The 25,562-nt window shown below is 45.0% G+C and overlaps 1 protein-coding gene across 2 annotated transcripts in view; it reads left to right on the top strand.

Moving 5' to 3' along the window:
• Positions 1-25,562, top strand: part of crb1 (crumbs cell polarity complex component 1) — an 86,286-nt gene that overhangs the window by 7,261 nt on the left and 53,463 nt on the right. Inside the window, exons 2-7 of one of the 2 annotated variants that reach the window (XM_046300102.1) lie at positions 8,162-8,407; positions 9,968-10,163; positions 11,253-11,392; positions 14,664-14,846; positions 17,601-18,575; positions 24,383-24,933. In XM_046300102.1, coding sequence (XP_046156058.1) covers positions 8,162-8,407; positions 9,968-10,163; positions 11,253-11,392; positions 14,664-14,846; positions 17,601-18,575; positions 24,383-24,933 — 2,291 coding nt within the window. Of the gene's footprint in view, positions 1-8,161; positions 8,408-9,967; positions 10,164-11,252; positions 11,393-14,663; positions 14,847-16,503; positions 16,687-17,600; positions 18,576-24,382; positions 24,934-25,562 lie in introns of those variants that run through there. The other variant, XM_046300103.1, reaches the window with a different exon arrangement.

The raw sequence follows: 25,562 nt of genomic DNA, 5'->3' as shown, positions 1-25,562 counted from the left end.
TTCATTTGCATGGCAAAGAGGGACTTTGCAATTAATTGCAATTCATCTGATCACTCTTCATAACATTCTGGAGTATATGCAAATTGCCATCATACAAACTGAGGCAGCAGACTTTGTGAAAATGTATATTTGTGTCATTCTCAAAACTTTTGGCCACGACTGTAGGAGTTAAATAAAGAGCAAGCTCATAATGGATTTATGAAATAATTTACCCCAGAATGACCTCTACCTGATCTACCTCTACCTCTACCTGTGTCGACCTGGCTGTTACTTGTTAAACTTCTATTCTTGTGATAATTGAAGTAGTGTGTGATACTGTAGGAGAAGTTATATGGGTCCTTCTGTAGCTCAGTTGGTAGAGCATGGCGCTTGTAACGCCAGGGTAGTGGGTTCGATTCCCGGGACCACCCATACGTAGAATGTATGCCCACATGACTGTAAGTCGCTTTGGATAAAAGCGTCTGCTAAATGGCATATATTATTATTATTATATTATTATTATTATTATTATTATATTATGTGTCATGGGTGACTTGTCTGGATCTCATCATATGTGAGAACTCCTTCAAGACTGTTGGAAAAGTATTCCAGGTCAAGCTGGTTGAGAGAATGCCAAGAGTGTGCAAAGCTGTCAACAAGGCAAAGGGTGGCTACTGTGAAGAATCTCAAATATAAAAAATAAAAAAATGATATTATAAAAAAATTATAAAAATAAAGAAAAACCATTGAATGAGTAGATGAGTGTTTACTGGTTGAAATGGGTGCTATAGAATATACTCTAAGTCCTCCTGGAGAGCTACTGGGTGTGAAGGCTTTTGCTCCATCCCTACTGTAACACCCCGAGGTACCGTAAAAATTATCTCTCCGGGAGAAGGATTGGCCATCCTTGATCTGATCTACAGTGTAAATGATACCAGTTCATCTGAATGGATGTTCTATATTCCAGTAAGCCGGGCATTAGGAGGAGCCATTCGGTTAATTCCTCTCTCAACCGGTAGACGTGTTGGACAAACACGTGAATGGATTAATCCACTAATTAGTATGGGAGGCAACATGTTTACAGCCAAACTAATGAACAGAACAGAAACATAGCTGTGATTGGCAGGCGTTGTGTCATTAATCTCTGCTGTGCTGTGCGATTAAGTAGATGCACAGCAGCACCGAGGCTGTACTAGGAATGAATGCATTGATAAATTACTGACTTCTGTCCGCCTGCGGTCGCCATGGCGATAGAGAGACTGCAGAAACAGAACCGTGGAATTGGTTGCCATGGAGGCCAGCTGTGATGCTTTGTGAGGCTATTAAGTTCCAAAACGTCCTTGTACCGGAGACGAGAATGGGGAGCGAGCAGGCCGCTTTTCATAGGAGGAGAGAGAGCCTTTTGTGTCATACGCTATTGGACACAATTGCTATGTGTGACAATGCAAAACTTGACTCATTGTAACACACTGCTGAGAGAATAAAATACATTAGTAGACATATGAATCCCTTCTAGTTCATCCTCACGAGTACATTTTTTAGTGGTACTGACATTTGTACAATGTAAAAGAGACAGAGAATGTATGAAAGACACCTTAAGAATAATATACAGTATATCAGAATAAGTCTGCTGTGACATATTTCCGTTTCCCCCTGAAGATCAATTGCTATTAGTTGAATCAGACATTTTAGTGCACGTCCGGAACTAAAGCCTGCACACCTTTGGCCCTCCGGGTCTGGAATGTTCCACCCATGTGCAAAAACAGAAACGCACATAATGGCAGAATATGGAGAATGAACAGAGTGCATCTTCAAGACCCGAAATGTATTAAATACTTAAATGAAAAAAATAAAGGCCTTTACCATTACAAATGCAGACATAGAGGACAGAGTAAAGCCGAACCCCGACATAATTTGGGATGCTTTTAAGGGGTACATCAGGGGAATGATAAGCTGAGTTCAACATTTTAATTCAAGAAAAATATAAATAAATTCCTATCTTAGAAAAAGCCCTAAACATTTTTACAAGTTAAAGAAGAAAATACAATTTCAGAACTTAAGTAGGAATATGATTTTTTAATCTTGAAGACAACTACAGGTTAAGTAAGGGATAAACAGTGATGTTCTGTACATTACCTTGGAAATAATGGACGAGACAGCAGAGTTCATTTTTCCAAGGTAATGTACAGAATGGAAGCCTTTATCTCGTTTATACCACAATTGCCAAAGAAAACAATACTCTAAAGCACACATTTACAGGTAGAAATAACATTATTTTGTTGAAATGTTCATTTATATAAGATTACTTAGTATATAAGATACTTAGTCATCTTTTGGTTTCTAGAGACATGACTCAGTCGTTCGTTCGATTGGTTTGATATTTATGGACACGACCCAGTCATTGGTACTTTATGTTCCGTTGCTATGCTCGTTCATTCTTTATGTCCCTTGTTTGCTAGAGAGCCATCTAGCTACGGCTAACATGGTCACAACCTCTGCAGTCAGAATAACAGCAAAGTAGCTGCATTTGCGTTTGTTTAGCTATTTTCTATTGGCATTCATTTGGATACATCCATAACAATGAGCTGATGATGCCCGATTTTGCCTGGCCTAGCTAGAAAAGTTAGCCTTCTCGTCAGGATACTCAACAACGGCACTAGGCTAGAAGCTAGCTAAATAGTTTGTTGCTAGCAAACCTGCCAATATGACAACCAAATAAAAAATATCAGATGTTGAAAACAGCTTGTCAAACTAGAAACATGTGGGAGGATTTGACAGCATACAAAGAATAACTCATGATCTACAGAAATCCTTTAAAACTTCTTATGGCTTAGATCTCGCTAACGGGATCGATATGACAACAGCCATTGAAAGTACAGGGTGCCAAATTCAAAACAACAGAAATCTCATAATTAAAATTCCTCAAACAGAGAAGTATTTTACACCATTTTAAAGATAAACTTGTTGTTAATCCCACCACAGTGCCCGATTTCAAAATGGCTTTACGACGAAAGCACACCAAACGATTATGTCAGGTCTGCACCTAGTCACAGAAAAACACAGCCATTTTTCCAGCCAAAGAGAGGAGTCACAATTAGCAGAAATAGAGATTAAATGAATCACTAAACTTTGATGATTTTCATCAGATGACACTCATATGACTTCATGTTACACAATACATGTATGTTTTGTTCGATAAAGTTCATATTTATATACAAATATCTGAGTTTACATTGGCGCGTTATGTTCAGTAGTTCCAAAACATCCAGGGATTTTGCAGAGAGACACATCAATTAAGCTTAACCGAAAAAGCACACCATGCAATAATCTGAGTACAGCGCTCAGACAACAAAACGAGCCATACAGATATCCGCCATGTTGTAGAGTCAACAGAAGTCAGAAATAGCATGATAAATATTCACTTACCTTTGATGATCTTCATCCGAATGCACTCCCAGGAATCCCAGTTCCACAATAAATGTTTGATTTGTTTGATAAAGTCAATCATTTATGTCCAAATACCTCCTTTTTAGTACACAATCCAAACTCACGACGCGCGGGCAGGTCCAGGCGAAAGTTCAGACGAAAAGTCATATTACAGTTCGTAGAAACATGTCAAACGAAGTATAGAATCAATCTTTGGGATGTTTTTATCATAAATCTTCAATAATGTTCCAACCGGAGAATTCCTTTGTCTGTAGAAATGCAATGGAATGCAAGCTCACTCTCACGTGAACGCGCGTGATCAGCTCATGCCACTCTGGTAGACCTCTGACTCATTCAGCTCTCATTACTCCTTCCTTCACAGTAGAAGCATCAAACATGAAAAACTACAAACTTCAGATTTCCCACTTCCTGGTTGGATTTTTTTCTCAGGTTTTTTCCTGCCATATGAGTTCTGTTATACGCACAGACATCATTCAAACAGTTTTAGAAACTTCAGCGTGTTTTCTATCCAAATCTAACAATATGCATATATTAGCAAATGGGCCTGAGTAGCAGACAGTTTACTTTGGGCACCTTATTCATCCAAGCTACTCAATACTGCCCCCATCCATAAGAAGTTTTAAGTGAACCACAAAAAATATGAAATACTTAATTTAATATAACAACAAACGACAAATATATAAAGATAACATTATCCCATTACTCAACAACATGAAAGCAGATCTAACTAAATATGGGAATAATCTTCCCATAAATCTTACCGGTAGAATAAACTTCTTCAGAATGGAATAGCTCCCAAAGTTTTATTTTTTTTGGTAGTACTAGCTACTCCACCAAAGACATTCTTAAAAAAGTATACTCGGCCATAACAGACCTCATATGGGCAAATAAAACTCATAGAGTAAGTTGAAAAGTTTTACATCTCCCTAAATCTGAGGATAGTTTTAAACTTCCAGATTTGAAATTGCATCAACTTGCCACACAAGGTTTTTAACTTGCGACCATATAGTTAAATGCACTAAAAAGGAACATATTGAAGATGTGCATGCTCATCCCCAGAATATTTTCTCATATTTGTTTTCAGAGGATTACATTTTTTACATTTAAGTCATTTAGCAGACGCTCTTATCCAGAGCGACTTACAAATTGGTGCATTCACCTTATGACATCCAGTGGAACAGTCACTTTACAATAGTGCATCTAAATCTTAAAGGGGGGGGGTGAGAGGGATTACTTATCCTATCCTAGGTATTCCTTAAAGAGGTGGGGTTTCAGGTGTCTCCGGAAGGTGGTGATTGACTCCGCTGTCCTGGCGTCGTGAGGGAGTTTGTTCCACCATTGGGGGGGCAGAGCAGCGAACAGTTTTGACTGGGCTGAGCGGGAGCTGTACTTCCTCAGTGGTAGGGAGGTGAGCAGGCCAGAGGTGGATGAACGCAGTGCCCTTGTTTGGGTGTAGGGCCTGATCAGAGCCTGGAGGTACTGAGGTGCCGTTCCCCTCACAGCTCCGTAGGCAAGCACCATGGTCTTGTAGCGGATGCGAGCTTCAACTGGAAGCCAGTGGAGAGAACGGAGGAGCGGGGTGACGTGAGAGAACTTGGGAAGGTTGAACACCAGACGGGCTGCGGCGTTCTGGATGAGTTGAAGGGGTTTAATGGCACAGGCAGGGAGCCCAGCCAACAACGAGTTGCAGTAATCCAGACGGGAGATGACAAGTGCCTGGATTAGGACCTGCGCCGCTTCCTGTGTGAGGCAGGGTCGTACTCTGCGGATGTTGTAGAGCATGAACCTACAGGAACGGGCCACCGCCTTGATGTTGGTTGAGAACGACAGGGTGTTGTCCAGGATCATGCCAAGGTTCTTAGCGCTCTGGGAGGAGGACACAATGGAGTTGTCAACCGTGATGGCGAGATCATGGAACGGGCAGTCCTTCCCCGGGAGGAAGAGCAGCTCCGTCTTGCCGAGGTTCAGCTTGAGGTGGTGATCCGTCATCCACACTGATATGTCTGCCAGACATGCAGAGATGCGATTCGCCACCTGGTCATCAGAAGGGGAAAAGGAGAAGATTAGTTGTGTGTCGTCTGCATAGCAATGATAGGAGAGACCATGTGAGGTTATGACAGAGCCAAGTGACTTGGTGTATAGCGAGAATAGGAGAGGGCCTAGAACAGAGCCCTGGGGGACACCAGGTGTGAGAGCGCGTGGTGAGGAGACAGCTGTCAGGAGCGACCTGTCAGGTAGGACGCAATCCAAGCGTGGGCCGCGCCGGAGATGCCCAACTCGGAGAGGGTGGAGAGGAGGATCTGATGGTTCACAGTATCGAAGGCAGCCGATAGATCTAGAAGGATGAGAGCAGAGGAGAGAGAGTTAGCTTTAGCAGTGCGGAGCGACTCCGTGATACAGAGGAGAGCAGTCTCAGTTGAATGACTAGTCTTGGAACCTGACTGATTTGGATCAAGAAGGTCATTCAGAGAGAGATAGCGGGAGAGCTGGCCAAGGACGGCACGTTCAAGAGTTTTGGAGAGAAAAGAAAGAAGGGATACTGGTCTGTAATTGTTGACATCGGAGGGATCGAGTGTAGGTTTTTTCAGAAGGGGTGCAACTCTCGCTCTCTTGAAGACGGAAGGGACGTAGCCAGCGGTCAGGGATGAGTTGATGAGCGAGGTGAGGTAAGGGAGAAGGTCTCCGGAAATGGTCTGGAGAAGAGAGGAGGGGATAGGGTCAAGCGGGCAGATTGTTGGGCGGCCGGCCGTCACAAGACGCGAGATTTCATCTGGAGAGAGAGGGGAGAAAGAGGTCAGAGCACAGGGTAGGGCAGTGTGAGCAGAACCAGCGGTGTCATTTGACTTAGCAAACGAGGATCGGATGTCGTCAACCTTCTTTTCAAAATGGTTGACGAAGTCATCTGCAGAGAGGGAGGAGGGGGGGGGGAGGGGGAGGAGGATTCAGGAGGGAGGAGAAGGTGGCAAAGAGCTTCCTAGGGTTAGAGGCAGATGCTTGGAATTTAGCGTGGTAGAAAGTGGCTTTAGCAGCAGAGACAGAGGAGGAAAATGTAGAGAGGAGGGAGTGAAAGGATGCCAGGTCCGCAGGGAGGCGAGTTTTCCTCCATTTCCGCTCGGCTGCCCGGAGCCCTGTTCTGTGAGCTCGCAATGAGTCATCGAGCCACGGAGCGGGAGGGGAGGACCGAGCCGGCCTGGAGGATAGGGGACATAGAGAGTCAAAGGATGCAGAGATAAGAGGATTTTAACAACTCGATAGCTAAGAACACAATAACAATATGGACGAAAAATGACACAAATTCTACAAGAACCAATATCAGTCCCTAAAACCACACCCCAATGGAACAATCCTTGGATGGCTTTCCAGAATTCACTGATGAATTGGCCCACATGGGGCATAGAAACCAGAAATGATGTGGTAATAGGAAATACAAATATTTCCATGTCAGATTTAAAATGCGGGTTGGACTGACCAATGTAGACATTTTCAAATATCTGCAATTTAAACGTTTCATTTCACAAAATCTTGACCTGTAAGCAATGCTGAGGGAGTCCTATTTGACTCAGAAAAAGATATGCATATGATCGGTAAGATATACAAAACATTGCAGAGAGCATATCTAACTGACAATGTCTTAGAAATAAATATAAACTATTCGAATCAAGACTTGAAAATAACTGATATAGATGGAGCGAGTGTTGGAACATAATATGAAATTACAGTTAAAATTAATGTATGCTTAATCCAGTACAAACGAATGAATATAATGTATTATACAAGAGACAAAATTATACAGCACAACAGCAGTCATTTCTTAAGTGTAAAACGAGTTATGGGTGGATGAATCAAATATATTATTATTTATATATAGGAAAGATGTGGGCTACAGAGAAAAATAGAATAGTGCAATTTGTAGCCATATGGGATAGAGTGCTACAAGCACTGGGAATTTCCAGAGGATGAAGGATGAGGGGGAGTGAGGTTGTGAGACATATGTGATCTGTATGGTTGCTGTGGGAACATTTGGGTCTGACCAGGTGTGATGTCATATTGTGTATGGTTGCTGTGGGAACATGTGGGTCTGACCAGGTGTGATGTCATAATGTGTAGGGTTGCTGTGGGAACATGTGGGTCTGACCAGGTGTGATGTCATAATGTGTATGGTTGCTGTGGGAACATGTGGGTCTGACCAGGTGTGATGTCATAATGTGTAGGGTTGCTGTGGGAACATTTGGGTCTGAGCAGGTGTGATGTCATAATGTGTAGGGTTGCTGTGGGAACATGTGGGTCTGACCAGGTGTGAGGTCATAATGTGTATGGTTGCTGTGGGAACATTTGGGTCTGAGCAGGTGTGATGTCATAATGTGTATGGTTGCTGTGGGAACATTTGGGTCTGAGCAGGTGTGATGTCATAATGTGTATGGTTGCTGTGGGAACATGTGGGTCTGACCAGGTGTGAGGTCATAATGTGTATGGTTGCTGTGGGAACATTTGGGTCTGAGCAGGTGTGATGTCATAATGTGTATGGTTGCTGTGGGAACATTTGGGTCTGAGCAGGTGTGATGTCATAATGTATATGGTTGCTGTGGGAACATTTGGGTCTGAGCAGGTGTGATGTCATTGATATTTGTTGAAATGTGTGTGCGTGTATTTATTGTCTCGTGTATTTTTGTTATTGTTTGAGAGGGTAAAAAACAACAGTCAGACAATCAATCAAAACATGACTTCCTGTCCCCAGGTGCATCCCCTCTGAAAGCGAAGTCGGCGACCCCGTTTACGGACCAGTGCTTCCCCAACCCCTGCTACAACCGGGCCATCTGCCGTAGCCGTGGTGACGGTTACTCTTGTTTCTGCGTGCCGGGGTTCCAGGGTGAGCGCTGCCAGATCGAGGTGAACGAGTGTGTGTCGCAGCCCTGCAGGAACAGAGCCACCTGTGTAGACAGGGTGGGCAGGTACGCCTGCCTCTGCAGCCCGGGGTTCACAGGTAAGAGGACAGATGAGACGGCTCCTACAAGGCTCTGTTCAGTAATGCACCAATAGGGAAATGGATGTACTACCTGAACATAGGTTGCAAAGGGTTCTGTTTCATTGTTAGGTGAAAAGTATGGAGAACACCTCCAAATGTTTCAGGTAAAGGGGTGCCCAATGTTACATGGGTGCAGGTTTTTGCTCCAGCCAAGCAGTAACACACTGCGTAATCAACTAGGCTTTAATTATATCTTTGATTAGTTGAATCAGGTGTGTTCCCAGTCAAGGGATGAAGGTTGCTCACCACTGGCCCCAATGAGTGTACAATGTTGTCATCTAGTGTCAGTTTGAGCTCATTACACTAGTCCTCAATCGAACCCTACCCTCTTCTATGCTCTCTAGCTCATACTGTATGTTTAAAAGAAGAAAAACAAACACATAATATCAGAATATCTACATCTTTTCCATACTCTATGACAGTTAGAGATAGAGAGAAATGCTAATTAAAGATAATCTGTGGGTAATCCTAGTTCTTTAGAGTATTTTAGGTACGATAAGGTTAAATACAAGTCTACTTTCAGATGGACGAATCTTGTTAAATTTACTCTGTTGACTATTTTGCCACCCGTCCAAGGCCGAACTCTCAATCACTCTGTGTTCTGGTTTACAGTGTGATTGATTGGTGGAGTCAGCTGAGTGGAGGTCGGCTCATAATAATGGCTGGAACGGCGAGAGTGGAATGACATCAAACACATAGAAACCGTGTGACGCATAGAAACCGTGTGACGCATAGAAACCGTGTGACACATAGAAACCGTGTGACACATAGAAACCGTGTGACACATAGAAACTGTGTGACGCATAGAAACCGTGTGACGCATAGAAACCGTGTGACGCATAGAAACCGTGTGACGCATAGAAACCGTGTGTGCATAGAAACCGTGTGACGCATAGAAACCGTGTGAGGCATAGAAACCTTGTGTTTAATACCATTCCACCGCTTCTGCTCCAGCCTTTACCACGAGTCCGTCCTCCCCAAATAAAGTGACACCAACCTCCTGTGTCTGGGCTTCAGAATAACATGTTAGAACATGATGATTGGTGCTTCGATCAGAAATAAACATTAACAAAACAACAACACAAGGGCTCCCGAGTGGTGCAGCGTTCAGAGGCACTGCAGTGCAAGAGGCGTCACTACAGTCCCTGGTTCGAATCCAGGCTGTATCACATCTGGCCGTGATTGGGAGTCCTATAGAGCAGCGCACAATTGGCCCAGAGTTGTCCGGGTGTGGCCAGGGTAGGCCGTCATTGTAAATAAGAATTTGTTCTTAACTGACTTGCCTAGTTAAATAAAGGTAAAATAAAATGATAAATGATAAAAGAAACAGCCTCTAATATCAGTACATGATGATTAGTCAACCAGAAATCATTTAATCCTCAGTATGATCCCCACAGGTACATGTTGACATTCCCATCATGTTTCTCTAACAGACCTGTCCAGATGGTTTGGCCAATGTGTTTTATAAGACCACAGTCCATGTTACAGACCCTCTGACGGCCATGTTTGATGTTCCAGGTGCCACCTGTGAGGTCCAGATTAACGAGTGTCAATCACAGCCCTGCCTCAACGGCGGGAGTTGTCATGACTACGTCAACGGCTTCTCATGCACCTGCATGCCCGGTTTCCAGGGCGACCGCTGTGAAATCGACGTTGACGAGTGCCATCACCAGCCATGCCAAAACGGGGCCCTGTGTATTGATAGGTTGAATGGGTCAGTAGTTTGTGAGTGAGAGAGAGATTTTGTATTCATTTGTGTGGAGTAAAACAAGACACGCCTATGTAATGAGCAAGGCGTCGATGACGTGGATGTCGATTAAGGCAGCCCCCCTCACCTCTCTGATTCAGAGGGGTTGGGTTAAATGAGGAAGACGTGGATGTTGATTAAGGCAGCACCCCTCACCTCTCTGATTCAGAGGAGTTGGGTTAAATGAGGAAGACGTGGATGTTGATTAAGGCAGCCCCCCTCACCTCTCTGATTCAGAGGGGTTGGGTTAAATGAGGAAGACGTGGATGTTGATTAAGGCAGCACCCCTCACCTCTCTGATTCAGAGGGGTTGGGTTAAATGAGGAAGACGTGGATGTTGATTAAGGCAGCCCCCCTCACCTCTCTGATTCAGAGGAGTTGGGTTAAATGAGGAAGACGTGGATGTTGATTAAGGCAGCCCCCCTCACCTCTCTGATTCAGAGGGGTTGGGTTAAATGAGGAAGACGTGGATGTTGATTAAGGCAGCCCCCCTCACCTCTCTGATTCAGAGGAGTTGGGTTAAATGAGGAAGACTTGGATGTTGATTAAGGCAGCCCCCCTCACCTCTCTGATTCAGAGGAGTTGGGTTAAATGAGGAAGACGTGGATGTTGATTAAGGCAGCCCCCCTCACCTCTCTGATTCAGAGGGGTTGGGTTAAATGAGGAAGACGTGGATGTTGATTAAGGCAGCCCCCCTCACCTCTCTGATTCAGAGGAGTTGGGTTAAATGAGGAAGACGTGGATGTTGATTAAGGCAGCCCCCCTCACCTCTCTGATTCAGAGGAGTTGGGTTAAATGAGGAAGACGTGGATGTTGATTAAGGCAGCCCCCCTCACCTCTCTGATTCAGAGGGGTTGGGTTAAATGAGGAAGACGTGGATGTTGATTAAGGCAGCCCCCCTCACCTCTCTGATTCAGAGGGGTTGGGTTAAATGAGGAAGACACATTTCAGTTGAATGCATTCAATTGTACATCTGACTAGTTATCCCCCTTTCCCTTTAATGCTTGTCTGCACTGAAACTGCCAGATCCGTAACTGAAAATCCTTATCATTTCAGGTACAGCTGCGACTGCTCTCAGACCACCTTCACTGGGCGACACTGTGAAACTGCTGCTCCTCCATGCACGTCCCAGCCATGCCTCAACGGCGCCATCTGTGTGGAGGACGAGGGGAACTACACCTGTGACTGCTGGCCAGGTACAGTGCAGTCACACAGTCACAAGACAGAAAGAACTGTAGGCACTTCATTAGCAGTCAAGTATGAAGTCTGTTCTTGAAATGGCACCGGCAGCCCCAATGAGGTATTTTGTATTTGTATTTATTATGGATCCCCATTAGTTCCTGCCAAGGCAGCAGCTACTCTTCCTGGTGTTTATTATGGATCCCCATTAGTTCCTGCCAAGGCAGCAGCTACTCTTCCTGGTGTTTATTATGGATCCCCATTAGTTCCTGCCAAGGCAGCAGCTACTCTTCCTGGTGTTTATTATGGATCCCCATTAGTTCCTGCCAAGGCAGCAGCTACTCTTCCTGGTGTTTATTATGGATCCCCATTAGTTCCTGCCAAGGCAGCAGCTTCTCTTCCTGGTGTTTATTATGGATCCCCATTAGTTCCTGCCAAGGCAGCAGCTTCTCTTCCTGGTGTTTATTATGGATCCCCATTAGTTCCTGCCAAGGCAGCAGCTACTCTTCCTGGTGTTTATTATGGATCCCCATTAGTTCCTGCCAAGGCAGCAGCTTCTCCTCCTGGGGTTTATTATGGATTCCCATTAGTTCCTGCCAAGGCAGCAGCTACTCTTCCTGGTGTTTATTATGGATCCCCATTAGTTCCTGCCAAGGCAGCAGCTACTCTTCCTGGGGTTTATATGGATCCCCATTAGTTCCTGCCAAGGCAGCAGCTACTCTTCCTGGGGTTTATTATGGATCCCCATTAGTTCCTGCCAAGGTAGCAGCTACTCTTCCTGGTGTTTATTATGGATCCCCATTAGTTCCTGCCAAGGCAGCAGCTACTCTTCCTGGGGTTTATTATGGATCCCCATTTTGTTCCTGCCAAGGCAGCAGCTACTCTTCCTGTGGTTTATTATGGATCCCCATTAGTTCCTGCCAAGGCAGCAGCTACTCTTCCTGGGGTTTATTATGGATCCCCATTAGTTCCTGCCAAGGCAGCAGCTACTCTTCCTGGTGTTTATTATGGATCCCCATTAGTTCCTGCCAAGGCAGCAGCTACTCTTCCTGGTGTTTATTATGGATCCCCATTAGTTCCTGCCAAGGCAGCAGCTACTCTTCCTGGTGTTTATTATGGATCCCCATTAGTTCCTGCCAAGGCAGCAGCTACTCTTCCTGGTGTTTATTATGGATCCCCATTAGTTCCTGCCAAGGCAGCAGCTTCTCTTCCTGGTGTTTATTATGGATCCCCATTAGTTCCTGCCAAGGCAGCAGCTTCTCTTCCTGGTGTTTATTATGGATCCCCATTAGTTCCTGCCAAGGCAGCAGCTACTCTTCCTGGTGTTTATTATGGATCCCCATTAGTTCCTGCCAAGGCAGCAGCTTCTCCTCCTGGGGTTTATTATGGATTCCCATTAGTTCCTGCCAAGGCAGCAGCTACTCTTCCTGGTGTTTATTATGGATCCCCATTAGTTCCTGCCAAGGCAGCAGCTACTCTTCCTGGGGTTTATATGGATCCCCATTAGTTCCTGCCAAGGCAGCAGCTACTCTTCCTGGGGTTTATTATGGATCCCCATTAGTTCCTGCCAAGGTAGCAGCTACTCTTCCTGGTGTTTATTATGGATCCCCATTAGTTCCTGCCAAGGCAGCAGCTACTCTTCCTGGGGTTTATTATGGATCCCCATTTTGTTCCTGCCAAGGCAGCAGCTACTCTTCCTGTGGTTTATTATGGATCCCCATTAGTTCCTGCCAAGGCAGCAGCTACTCTTCCTGGGGTTTATTATGGATCCCCATTAGTTCCTGCCAAGGCAGCAGCTACTCTTCCTGGGGTTTATTATGGATTCCCATTAGTTCCTGCCAAGGCAGCAGCTACTCTTCCTGGGGTTTATATGGATCCCCATTAGTTCCTGCCAAGGCAGCAGCTACTCTTCCTGGGGTTTATTATGGATCCCCATTAGTTCCTGCCAAGGTAGCAGCTACTCTTCCTGGTGTTTATTATGGATCCCCATTAGTTCCTGCCAAGGCAGCAGCTACTCTTCCTGGGGTTTATTATGGATCCCCATTTTGTTCCTGCCAAGGCAGCAGCTACTCTTCCTGTGGTTTATTATGGATCCCCATTAGTTCCTGCCAAGGCAGCAGCTACTCTTCCTGGGGTTTATTATGGATCCCCATTAGTTCCTGCCAAGGCAGCAGCTACTCTTCCTGGGGTTTATTATGGATCCCCATTTTGTTCCTGCCAAGGCAGCAGCTACTCTTCCTGGGGTTTATTATGGATCCCCATTAGTTCCTGCCAAGGTAGCAGCTACTCTTCCTGGTGTTTATTATGGATCCCCATTAGTTCCTGCCAAGGCAGCAGCTACTCTTCCTGGGGTTTATTATGGATCCCCATTTTGTTCCTGCCAAGGCAGCAGCTACTCTTCCTGTGGTTTATTATGGATCCCCATTAGTTCCTGCCAAGGCAGCAGCTACTCTTCCTGGGGTTTATTATGGATCCCCATTAGTTCCTGCCAAGGCAGCAGCTACTCTTCCTGGGGTTTATTATGGATCCCCATTTTGTTCCTGCCAAGGCAGCAGCTACTCTTCCTGTGGTTTATTATGGATCCCCATTAGTTCCTGCCAAGGCAGCAGCTACTCTTCCTGGGCTTTATTATGGATCCCCATTAGTTCCTGCCAAGGCAGCAGCTACTCTTCCTGGGGTCCAGCAACATTAAGGCAGTTATATACAATAAAAAATATTACATGACATTACATTTCATAACACTTTTCACAACACATGAAGTGTGTTCCCTCAGGCCACTACTCCACTATCACGTATTTACAAGACAACATCCATGTGTACGTGTGTGTAGAGTGTGTGTCTCATCATGTGTATGTGTGTCTGTGTCTGTGTGTGTGTCTCATCATGTGTATGTGTGTCTGTGTCTGTGTGTGTGTCTCATCATGTGTATGTGTGTCTGTGTCTGTGTGTGTGTCTCATCATGTGTATGTGTGTCTGTGTCTGTGTGTGTGTCTCGTCACAGTTTCCACTCTTCCATAAGGTGTATTTTTATCTGTTTAAAAAAAGTAATCTATTTATACTGCTTGCATCAGTTACTGGCTTCCAGCCACAGCAGCTTGTGTTAATGTCCTGCCTGCCTGTGGCTAAAGTTAAAACAGTGTGTGTCTGGGTTTCAGGCCTAAAATGCACCTCTCCCACAAATGTGAGGAATATTCTTTGTTATCCTGAGAAATATAGAGAGGTGTGTGTGCATGTGTGAGTGTTGTCTATCCCCCTGTATGTCTTACATTCTGTCTGTGTCCTGCCCAGGGTTCAAGGGTCGTCAGTGTGAGGTGGATGTGAGTGAGTGCAGCAGCAACCCCTGTCTGTACAGGGGACACTGTATAGAGCTGTCCTGGCAGAGCCTGTATGGTTCAGAGCCTCTGCTTCCAGACCACTACGACCCACAGCAAGCTGCAGGCTTCATATGCAGCTGCCCACCAGGAACCACAGGTAATGTCCCATTGAAACACATTATGAACTAGGAACCACAGGTAATGTCCATTGAAACACATTATGAACTGGGAACCACAGGTAATGTCCATTGAAACACATTATGAACTAGGAACCACAGGTAATGTCCCATTGAAACACATTATGAACTAGGAACCACAGGTAATGTCCCATTGAAACACATTATGAACCAGGAACCACAGGTAATGTCCATTGAAACACATTATGAACTAGGAACCACAGGTAATGTCCCATTGAAACACATTATGAACTAGGAACCACAGGTAATGTCCCATTGAAACACATTATGAACTAGGAACCACAGGTAATGTCCATTGAAACACATTATGAACTAGGAACCACAGGTAATGTCCCATTGAAACACATTATGAACTAGGAACCACAGGTAATGTCCCATTGAAACACATTATGAACCAGGAACCACAGGTAATGTCCATTGAAACACATTATGAACTGGGAACCACAGGTAATGTCCATTGAAACACATTATGAACTAGGAACCACAGGTAATGTCCCATTGAAACACATTATGAACCAGGAACCACAGGTAATGTCCATTGAAACACATTATGAACTAGGAACCACAGGTAATGTCCCATTGAAACACATTATGAACTAGGAACCAAAGGTAATGTCCATTGAAACACATTATGAACCAGGAACCACAGGTAATGTCCATTGAAACACATTATGAACCAGGAACCACAGGTAATGTCCATTGAAACACATTATGAACCAGGAACCACAGGTAATGTCCATTGAAACACATTATGAACTAGGAACCACAGGTAATGTCCATTGAAACACATTATGAACCAGGAACCACAGGTAATGTCCATTGAAACACATTATGAACCAGGAACCACAGGTAATGTCCCATTGAAACACATTATGAACTAGGAACCACAGGTAATGTCCATTGAAACACATTATGAACTAGGAACCACAGGTAATGTCCCATTGAAACACATTATGAATGATTTCTGATCACTGTCATTACCCATCAAAGGTTAAAATTTCTGCTCGATGAGGCTAGGCACTCCCATAGCAAATGAGTGCATGCTCATTTCCTAAATGCTAAAATATGACAACCATAAGTATGGATACTGGTCCAGCCTATTGTTAGGTCACCCCCAACAACCAACGATCAACTCTGTTTCATAACTATATGACATGCACCTGTAGCTTTGGCCGACTCAGAGTTTTCACCCATTAGGAAAGGGGGGATACCTATTCAGTTGTACAACTGAAATGTGTCTTCTGCATTTAACCCTCTGAATCAGAGAGGTGCGGAGGGCTGCCTTAATCAACATCCATGTCTTCAGCGCCCGGGGAACAGTGGGTTAACTGCCTTGCTCAGGGGCAGAACGGGGATTCGATCCAGCAACCTTTTGGTTACTGGCTAAACGCTCTATCCACTAGGCTACCATTAGCGCTCTATTCTATTCATCCTGCTGCATATGCAGTCCTGTGATCTGCCTGTAAGGCCCAGCAGGTAAGACCAGTGGCTGTGTCTATAATTGACTCCCCCAGCAGTCACCAGTGTTCACTCTGTAATTGCATTAGTGTTAATCCTGAGGATCTGGCTTCCCTGAACTACTCCCTGCAGAAGGACTCAGCACTGTGTTCAGTTGTGTATGGCTGGAGACCGGAGGACAGAGACTGTTGGCTACTATGATGACCTGTGGTCACAATGGGATGGACACTCAATGGTAGTTGACATCGAGACGAGTGTATAGTTATTGGTGGGAAACTTTGAAAACCGGCGCGATGCTGCAAGTGGAAGTATGGATTTGGAGCATTCTATTGCTAAGTGCAGGTATGGTTATAGGTTATAGATAGTTCTTTATGCCTTATGTTTGTTTGTTTGTTGTCAATAACAATATACTACTGTATGGTGGTAATGGCCTTGTTATACTTATCAATCTCATTGAAGTAAATTGTATGAAGTGATTATTGTTGATCGTCATTGTGTTTTAGAGCAAGATCCCCGCTTTTGCTGTTTGTTTTAGCAAAGATTGAGAAAATGTCTTAGTGTCGTAGCTTTTGTTACTATGTGGTTTTCTACTGTATATATGATTGGATGTGTCTATTGGGTCTGTGGACCAGAGGTTGCCCAAAGACTTTTCATTATGCAACAGGCACATGATAGTCCAGTTAGGTTTGAGTATTAACTTGACATGGTGGAGAGGATGGCGAGCTTTAGCTCACAGATAGCATCATGGGAAGGGTGGCACCGCAGGAAGCTTCCTTAAGTCTAGAGCTTAAAATCACTCATCATGTACAGTACAGCAGAAGATGTGTTTATGGTCAAGATTTACATGTGTCTTCGGTAAGAAGTTATATTGTTTATGGTCAAGATTTACATGCGTCTTTGGTAAGAAGTTATATTGTTTATGGTGAAGGTTTACATGCGTCTTTGGTAAGAAGTTATATTGTTTATGGTGAAGGTTTACATGCGTCTTCGGTAAGAAGTTATGTGGTCATGTGCCTCAATAAGTTATATACTGTACATTATTCATGATTCAAAATAGTGCTTCAAAAGGTGAGGAGAAGAAGTATATTTTCTGTACTAGAATAGCAGGAAATGTGAAGAGTGAATATTTCACGCCTGGTACCAGCTCTTAGAGAAAAAGTAATAACGTACTTTGATTTCCATTCCTCCACAGACTAATTTCTACTGATTGTAGTATTATCGACCCACATCATCACCCAGTCTCCCTTCTCTTCCAGGTACTCTTTGTGAGGAGGTAGTGGACACGTGTGACCCCAGCCCTTGTGAGAACGGGGGTCAGTGTGAGAGCCTTGTGGGGGGCTATGTGTGCCACTGCTCTCCGCAGAACCAAGATGAGTTCCTGTACGGGGGACAGAACTGCAGCGAGGCTATGGTGGGCTGTGAGGGCCACGAGTGTCAGAACCAGGGCTCGTGTTCTCCCTTCCTGAGCGGCGGCCATCATGGCTACTCCTGCCTCTGCCCCCCGGGCCTCACCGGGCCTCTCTGCCAGACCCTCACAGCCTTCTCCTTCGAGCAGAAAGGCTATTTGCTGTTGCAGAGCCCACTGCTGGCCGCAGAGGCCTCATGCAACATCACCCTGAGCTTCCGGACAGTGCTGCCCAGGGCCGTGCTCTTCCAGCGGAGCAGTGGAGGGCTGGTCCTGGGTCTGGAGCTACTGGGGGGCCAGCTGATACTCAGCCTGAGGAGGGAGGCCTTGGCTGGGGGTGGGGAAGAGGGAGAGGCCCTGCAGCTTAGGCAGACCCTGGAGCTCCCTCTTAACGTGACTGATGGGGAGTGGCACTCTGTGAAGGCCGTGCTGGAGGACGGTCTGCTCAGCCTCAGGCTCCTGGATGGTGGGGTCTGTCAGGAGCAGGACTGTGAGAGCAAAGCCCAGGTCAATGGCACCCTGGCTGGGACGGATCTTCCAGAGTCTCCCCCCCAGAACACTTTCATTGGCGGGGTGGTGGAGGCAGGCGGCGCCCTGGTCCCAGTCCCGGCCTTCATTGGCTGTCTGCGGGACGTGTTTGTGGACTCCCAGCTGGTGGTTCCGGAGGAGTGGCTGAGCGACTCGGCAGTGAACGTGACTGCAGGCTGCAGCCACAGGGACCGATGCCAGGACAGCCCCTGTGAGAACAGAGGACAGTGCATCAACCTGTGGCAGAGCTACCAGTGCCGGTGCCCCCGGCCATACGAAGGTCACGACTGTGCTGAGGGTAAGAATGGAGGAATGAGTGGAGGAGGATAGGGGTAGTGAGGAAAAGGTATGGGAGCCCCCGAGACCTTCTCTAATTTCAAGGGCTAGTTTTGCCCATTACTTACATACTGTTGAAGTCGGAAGTTTACATACACTTAGGTTGGAGTCATTAAAACTTGTTTTTCAACCACTCCACAAATGTATTGTTAACAAACTATAGTTTTGGCAAGTTGGTTAGGACATCTACTTTGTGCATGACACAAGTAATTCTTCCAACAATTGTTTACAGACAGGTTATTTCAGTTATAATTCACTGTATCACAATTGCAGTGGGTCCGAAGTTAGAAGCTAAAAGCTTCTGTTAGGCTAATTGACATAATTTGAGTCAATTGGAGGTGTACCTATGGATGTATTTCAAGGCCTACCTTCAAACTCAGTGCCTCTTTGCTTGACATCATGGGAAAATCAAAATAAATTAGCCAAGACCCCAGAAAAACAATTGTAAACCTCCAGAAGTCTGGTTCATCCTTGGGAGCAATTTCCAAACACCTGAAGGTACCATGTTCATCTGTACAAACAATAGTCGCAAGTATAAACACCATGGGACCACGCAGACGTCATACCGCTCAGGAAGGAGACGTGTTCTGTCTCCTAGAGATGAACGTACTTTGATGCGAAAAGTGCCAATCAATCCCAGAACAACAGCAAAGGACCTTGTGAAAACGCTGGAGGAAACAGGTACAAAAGTATCTATATCCACAGTAAAACGAGTCCTATATCAACATAACCCGAAAGGCCGCTCAGCAAGGAAGAAGACACTGCTCCAAAACCGCCATAAAAAAGCAACTGCACATGGGGACAAAGATCGTACTTTTTGGAGAAATGTTCTCTGGTCTAATGAAACAAAAATAGAACTGTTCGGCCATAATGACCATCGTTATGTTTGGAGGAAAAATGGGGACGCTTGCAAGCCAAAGAACACCATTCCAACCGTGAAGCACGGGGGTGGCAGCATCATATTGTGGGGGTGCTTTGCTGCAGGAGGGACTGGCGCACTTCACAAAATAGATGGCATCATGTCAGGAAGTTAAAGCTTGGACGCAAATGGGTCTTCCAAATGAACAATGACCCCAAGAATACTTCCAACGTTGTGCTTAAGGACAACAAAGTCAAGGTATTGGACTGACCATCACAAAGCCTTGACCTCAATCCCATAGAAAATGTGTGGGCAGAACTGAAAACGCGTGTGCGAGCAAGTAGGTCCACAAACCTGACTCAGTTACACCAGCTATGTCAGGAGGAATGAGCCATAATTCCCCCAATTTATTAAATAAATTATTCTCTGTACTATTATTCTGACATTTCACATTCTTAAAATAAAGTGGTGATCCTAACTGACAAAAAACAGGGAATTGTTACTAGGATTAAATTTCAGGAATGTGAAAAACTGAGTTGAAATGTATTTGGCCTTGGTGTATTTTAACATCCAACTTCAACTGTAGCTACATATGGGAAGAAGTGGAGGGCACTCAACCAACTGTAGCTACATATGGGAAGAAGTGGAGGGCACTCAACCAACTGTAGCTACATATGGGAAGAAGTGGAGGGCACTCAACCAACTGTAGCTACATATGGGAAGAAGTGGAGGGCACTCAACCAACTGTAGCTACATATGGGAAGAAGTGGAGGGCACTCAACCAACTGTAGCTACATATGGGAAGAAGTGGAGGGCACTCAACCAACTGTAGCTACATATGGGAAGAAGTGGAGGACACTCAACCAACTGTAGCTACATATGGGAAGAAGTGGAGGGCACTCAACCAACTGTAGCTACATATGGGAAGAAGTGGAGGGCACTCAACCAACTGTAGCTACATATGGGAAGAAGTGGAGGGCACTCAACCAACTGTAGCTACATATGGGAAGAAGTGGAGGGCACTCAACCAACTGTAGCTACATATGGGAAGAAGTGGAGGGCACTCAACCAACTGTAGCTACATATGGGAAGAAGTGGAGGGCACTCAACCAACTGTAGCTACATATGGGAAGAAGTGGAGGGCACTCAACCAACTGTAGCTACATATGGGAAGAAGTGGAGGGCACTCAACCAACTGTAGCTACATATGGGAAGAAGTGGAGGGCACTCAACCAACTGTAGCTACATATGGGAAGAAGTGGAGGGCACTCAACCAACTGTAGCTACATATGGGAAGAAGTGGAGGGCACTCAACCAACTGTAGCTACATATGGGAAGAAGTGGAGGGCACTCAACCAACTGTAGCTACATATGGGAAGAAGTGGAGGGCACTCAACCAACTGTAGCTACATATGGGAAGAAGTGGAGGGCACTCAACCAACTGTAGCTACATATGGGAAGAAGTGGAGGGCACTCAACCAACTTGAGTCGAGGTGAAAACAAAAAAACGTATTATATAATTTAAGCAACTATTAAAAACTTGACGTTTCATCCTTCATCGATGGCCTTTACCAATGTCCTTTATCAATGTCCTTTATCAATGTCCTTTATCAATGTCCTTTATCAATGTCCTTTACCAATGTCCTTTATCAATGTCCTTTATCAATGTCCTTTATCAATGTCCTTTACCAATGTCCTTTATCAATGTCCTTTATCAATGTCCTTTACCAATGTCCTTTATCAATGTCCTTTATCAATGTCCTTTATCAATGTCCTTTATCAATGTCCTTTACCAATGTCTTTATCAATGTTTATCAATGTCCTTTATCAATGTCCTTTATCAATGTCCTTCACCAGAGCCATACATAGCTTCATACCCATGCTCAAATGTATTGAACAGAACATCCTTAGTAGGCCTACATAACAGAGAGAGTGTAGAATAGAGTAGAGCAGAGCAGTCAGAAGTCACATTCAGAGATCAGCTCCCTGAAAGGATAAATAGCTTAAAGGAGGGAGGAAATCTGTGTTGGAAACGATGACGTAATGCATTGCCATGTAAGGACTCACAATACTTACACAATACATAACACAGATTGATTTGCAATCCTAGACTCACACAAATGTCAGTGCGGAGTATACAGTAGACCCAGGCAAGTCATTTCAGCCCTTTGTTTTTCTGAGAGGGATATTATTAGCCAGTTGCCATCAAAGCAGATTAGTAATAATCTGACCGTATTTAAGGAAAGACACACAGAAACACAAACACTACACACACATCTAGATGTAGATTGGAACTATAGCTCGCCTGGCTGCACCGAATGGCCCTGTACATAAGCTACATAAGCGGTCGCTTAGGCCCCCTCCCCCACCAAAAAAGGGGCCCCTCACAAAAAAATGGACTTGGTCTCAATTTACTTTTAAGAGTTAGGTAGGTGCAATGTGGTAGTGCATCAGCAGTTTTTCTGTTATGTCAGTCACTGACAGTCACTCCATTAGCCCATGTCAGCTAAAAATAATTTAAAATCATGACAAAATGTTTAGAATGGCAGAATATATGTGGAATTGTGGAAAATGTACTTTAAAGCTGCAAAATGTTCTCCCTGCCCCATGGCAAATATGTGGAATTTAATTAAATTAAATTTGAAACTGCATCAGTTTGTCTTCACCTAATAGCAAAATGTGTCGAATTGCAGGAAAGTAGCTTTAAAACGGCATAATGTTGTCTCCACCCGGTGGTAATGTGTGGAATTGCAGTAAAGTAGCTTTAAAAGGGCATAATGTTGTCTCCACCCGGTGGTAAATGTGTAGAATTGCAGAAAGATGTCTTTAAAATGGCTATATTTTCTCTACTCATTGCAAAATGTGTAGAATTCTTTAGGCTGTCAAGAGGCCACTAAAAGGTTTAGGCCCTCAGGGTGGCTGGGGGGCCCAAACCAAATCTCACCGGGTATGGATAATTCAAGCTCTTTCTTCACAAATGCCTACAGATCACCAACATGCCAATCTGTGTGTGTTTTTTCTCACACATGCATGTGTGCATACATGCGTGAGTGCTTGCATGCACGTGTGTGTGTGTGTGTGTGTGTGTGTGTGTGTGTGTGTGTGTGTGTGTGTGTGTGTGTGTGTGTGTGTGTGTGTGTGTGTGTGTGTGTGTGTGTGTGTGTGTGTGTGTGTGTGTGTGTGTGTGTGTGTGTGTGTGTGTGTGTGTGCATATGCGTAAGTGTGTCTGTGCATGTGATTGTATTTGGCTGCGTTTACACAGGCAGCCCAATTCTGATCTTTTTTTCACTAATTGGTTTTAATAATTGGGCAAAAGATCAGAATTGGTCTGCCTGTGTAAACACAGCCTGTGATTTAAGAAAAGGTAGACATTACAGGCTGTAGTGTATGATATGAGAAAAGGTAACAGGCTGTAGTGTATGATATGAGAAAAGGTAACACAATCATTATAGCCCTGTTGTAATAACACAATCGTTATAACCCTGTTGTAATAACACAATCAAAATAGCCCTGTTGTAATAATACAATCGTTATAACCCTGTTGTAATAACACAATCATTATAGCCCTGTTGTAATAACACAATCATTATAGCCCTGTTGTAATAATACAATCGTTATAATCCTGTTGTAATAACACAATCATTATAGCCCTGTTGTAATAACACAATCATTATAACCCTGTTGTAATAACACAATCGTTATAACCCTGTTGTAATAACACAATCATTATAGCCCTGTTGTATTAACACAATCGTTATAACCCTGTTATAATAACACAATCAACACAAGAAGGCTCCCAAGTGGCGCAGGGGTCTCAGTTCTAGAGGCGTCACTAAAGAACCTGGTTCGATTCCAGGCTGTATCACAACCGGCCGTGATAGGGAGTCCCATAGGGTGGCGCACAATTGGCCCAACGTCGTCCGGGTATGGCCGGGGTAGGCCATCGTTGTAAATTATATTTTTTTCTTAACTGACTTGTTAAATAAAGGTTAAATAAATCATTCATAAAAAAATCATCAGAACCCTGTTATGATAACATAATCATCATAATCTCATCATAATCTCTCTCTCTGTACAGTACATGATGACCCTAACCCTGTCTCTCTCTCTCTCTCTCTCTCTCTGTACAGTACATGATGACCCTAACCCTGTCTCCCTCTCTGTACAGTACATGATGACCCTCACCCTGTCTCTCTCTCTCTCTCTCTCTCTCTGTACAGTACATGATGACCCTAACCCTGTCTCTCTCTCTCTCTCTCTCTCTCTCTCTCTGTACAGTACACGATGACCCTAACCCTGTCTCTCTCTCTCTCTGTACAGTACATGATGACCCTAACCCTGTTTCTCTCTCTGTACAGTACATGATGACCCTAACCCTGTCTCTCTCTCTGTACAGTACATGATGACCCTAACCCTGTCTCTCTCTCTCTCTGTACAGTACATGATGGTCCTAACTCTGTCTCTCTCTCTGTACAGTACATGATGACCCTAACCCTGTCTCTCTCTCTGTACAGTACATGATGACCCTAACCCTGTTTCTCTCTCTGTACAGTACATGATGACCCTAACCCTGTCTCTCTCTCTGTACAGTACATGATGACCCTAACCCTGTCTCTCTCTCTCTCTGTACAGTACATGATGGTCCTAACTCTGTCTCTCTCTCTGTACACTACGTGATGGCTCTAAACCTGTCTCTCTATACACTACGTGATGACCCTAACCCTGTTTCTCTGTACACTACGTGATGACCCTAACCCTGTCTCTCTGTACACTACGTGATGACCCTAACCCTGTCTCTCTGTACACTACGTGATGACCCTAACCCTGTTTCTCTATACACTACGTGATGACCCTAACCCTGTCTCGCTGTACACTACGTGATGACCCTAACCCTGTCTCTCTCTCTGTAGAGTACGTGACGGCCCGCTTTGGCAGTGAGGACTCTCAGAGCTATGCCGTCTTCACCATCACAGACAACCCAGGAAATGACATCACTGTCTCCCTCTTCCTGCGCACACGTCGCCACGCTGGCCTCTTATTGGTGCTCGTCAACAGCACCAGCCAATACCTGCGCCTGTGGCTGGACAAGGGACGGGTCAGAGTTCAGCTCCATAACTTTGAAACCTTGACCAGTGAGAGTGCGGTCAACGACGGAGACATCCACTTTGTGAGCATGGTGGTTGACCGTGAGCATATGGTCCTGTATGTAGCCAACCAGAAGCAGGGCTCGGTGGAGGTCAGGATGGTGGACAGTCAAATGGGAGATGTCGTGTATGTTGGGGGTCTGGCGGAGCAGAAGGCGTCAGCAGCGTTCGGGGGCTACTTTAAAGGCTGTATACAGGACCTGAGGATCAACGGAGAGAGACTGCAATTCTTCAGGCTGGACACCCCGGTGACGTCATATCCTGTCGAACTCATGGCTAACGTCACAGCGGGCTGCACTGGGGATGACTCCTGTAGTGTGAGTGGACTGATCAGTCCTTAATCCTCTCTACACTTGCCCCTCCCTGTCTGTCCCCTGTCTAACACCTGTCCTACTCTGTTCCCTGTCCTACTCTGTCCCCACTGCCTTTTATCTGTCCTACTCTGGTCCCTGTCTTTCACCTGTCTTACTCTGGCTCTTGTCTATCACCTGTCCTACTCTGTCCCGTCATTCACCTGTCCTACTCTGTACCCTGTCCTACTCTGTCCCCTGTATTTTCACCTGCCCTACTCTGTCCCCTGTCATTCAACTGTCCTACTCTGAACCCTGTCCTTCATTTGTCCTACTCTGTCCCCTGTGTTTAATCTGTCCTACTCTGTCCCCTGTCATTCGACTGTCCTACTCTGAACCCTGTCCTTAATTTGTCCTACTCCGACCCCTGTATTTAATCTGTCCTACTCCGACCCCTGTATTTAATCTGTCCTACTCTGTCCCCTGTGTTTAATCTGTCCTACTTTGTCCCCTGTCTTACATCTGTCCTACTCTGTCCCCTGTCTTTTTTTCCATCTGTCGCACCCTGTCCTTTTCCCATGCCATACCCAGTCCTGCCCTGTCTTTCCCTGCTCTGAACACTCCCCTGTGCCACCCTTGCCTATCCCAACCATGCT

The sequence above is a fragment of the Oncorhynchus gorbuscha genome, linkage group LG15 (assembly GCF_021184085.1).
Source record: "Oncorhynchus gorbuscha isolate QuinsamMale2020 ecotype Even-year linkage group LG15, OgorEven_v1.0, whole genome shotgun sequence".
NCBI lineage: Eukaryota > Metazoa > Chordata > Actinopteri > Salmoniformes > Salmonidae > Oncorhynchus > Oncorhynchus gorbuscha.
This window is presented reverse-complemented; position numbering and strand designations above follow the sequence as displayed.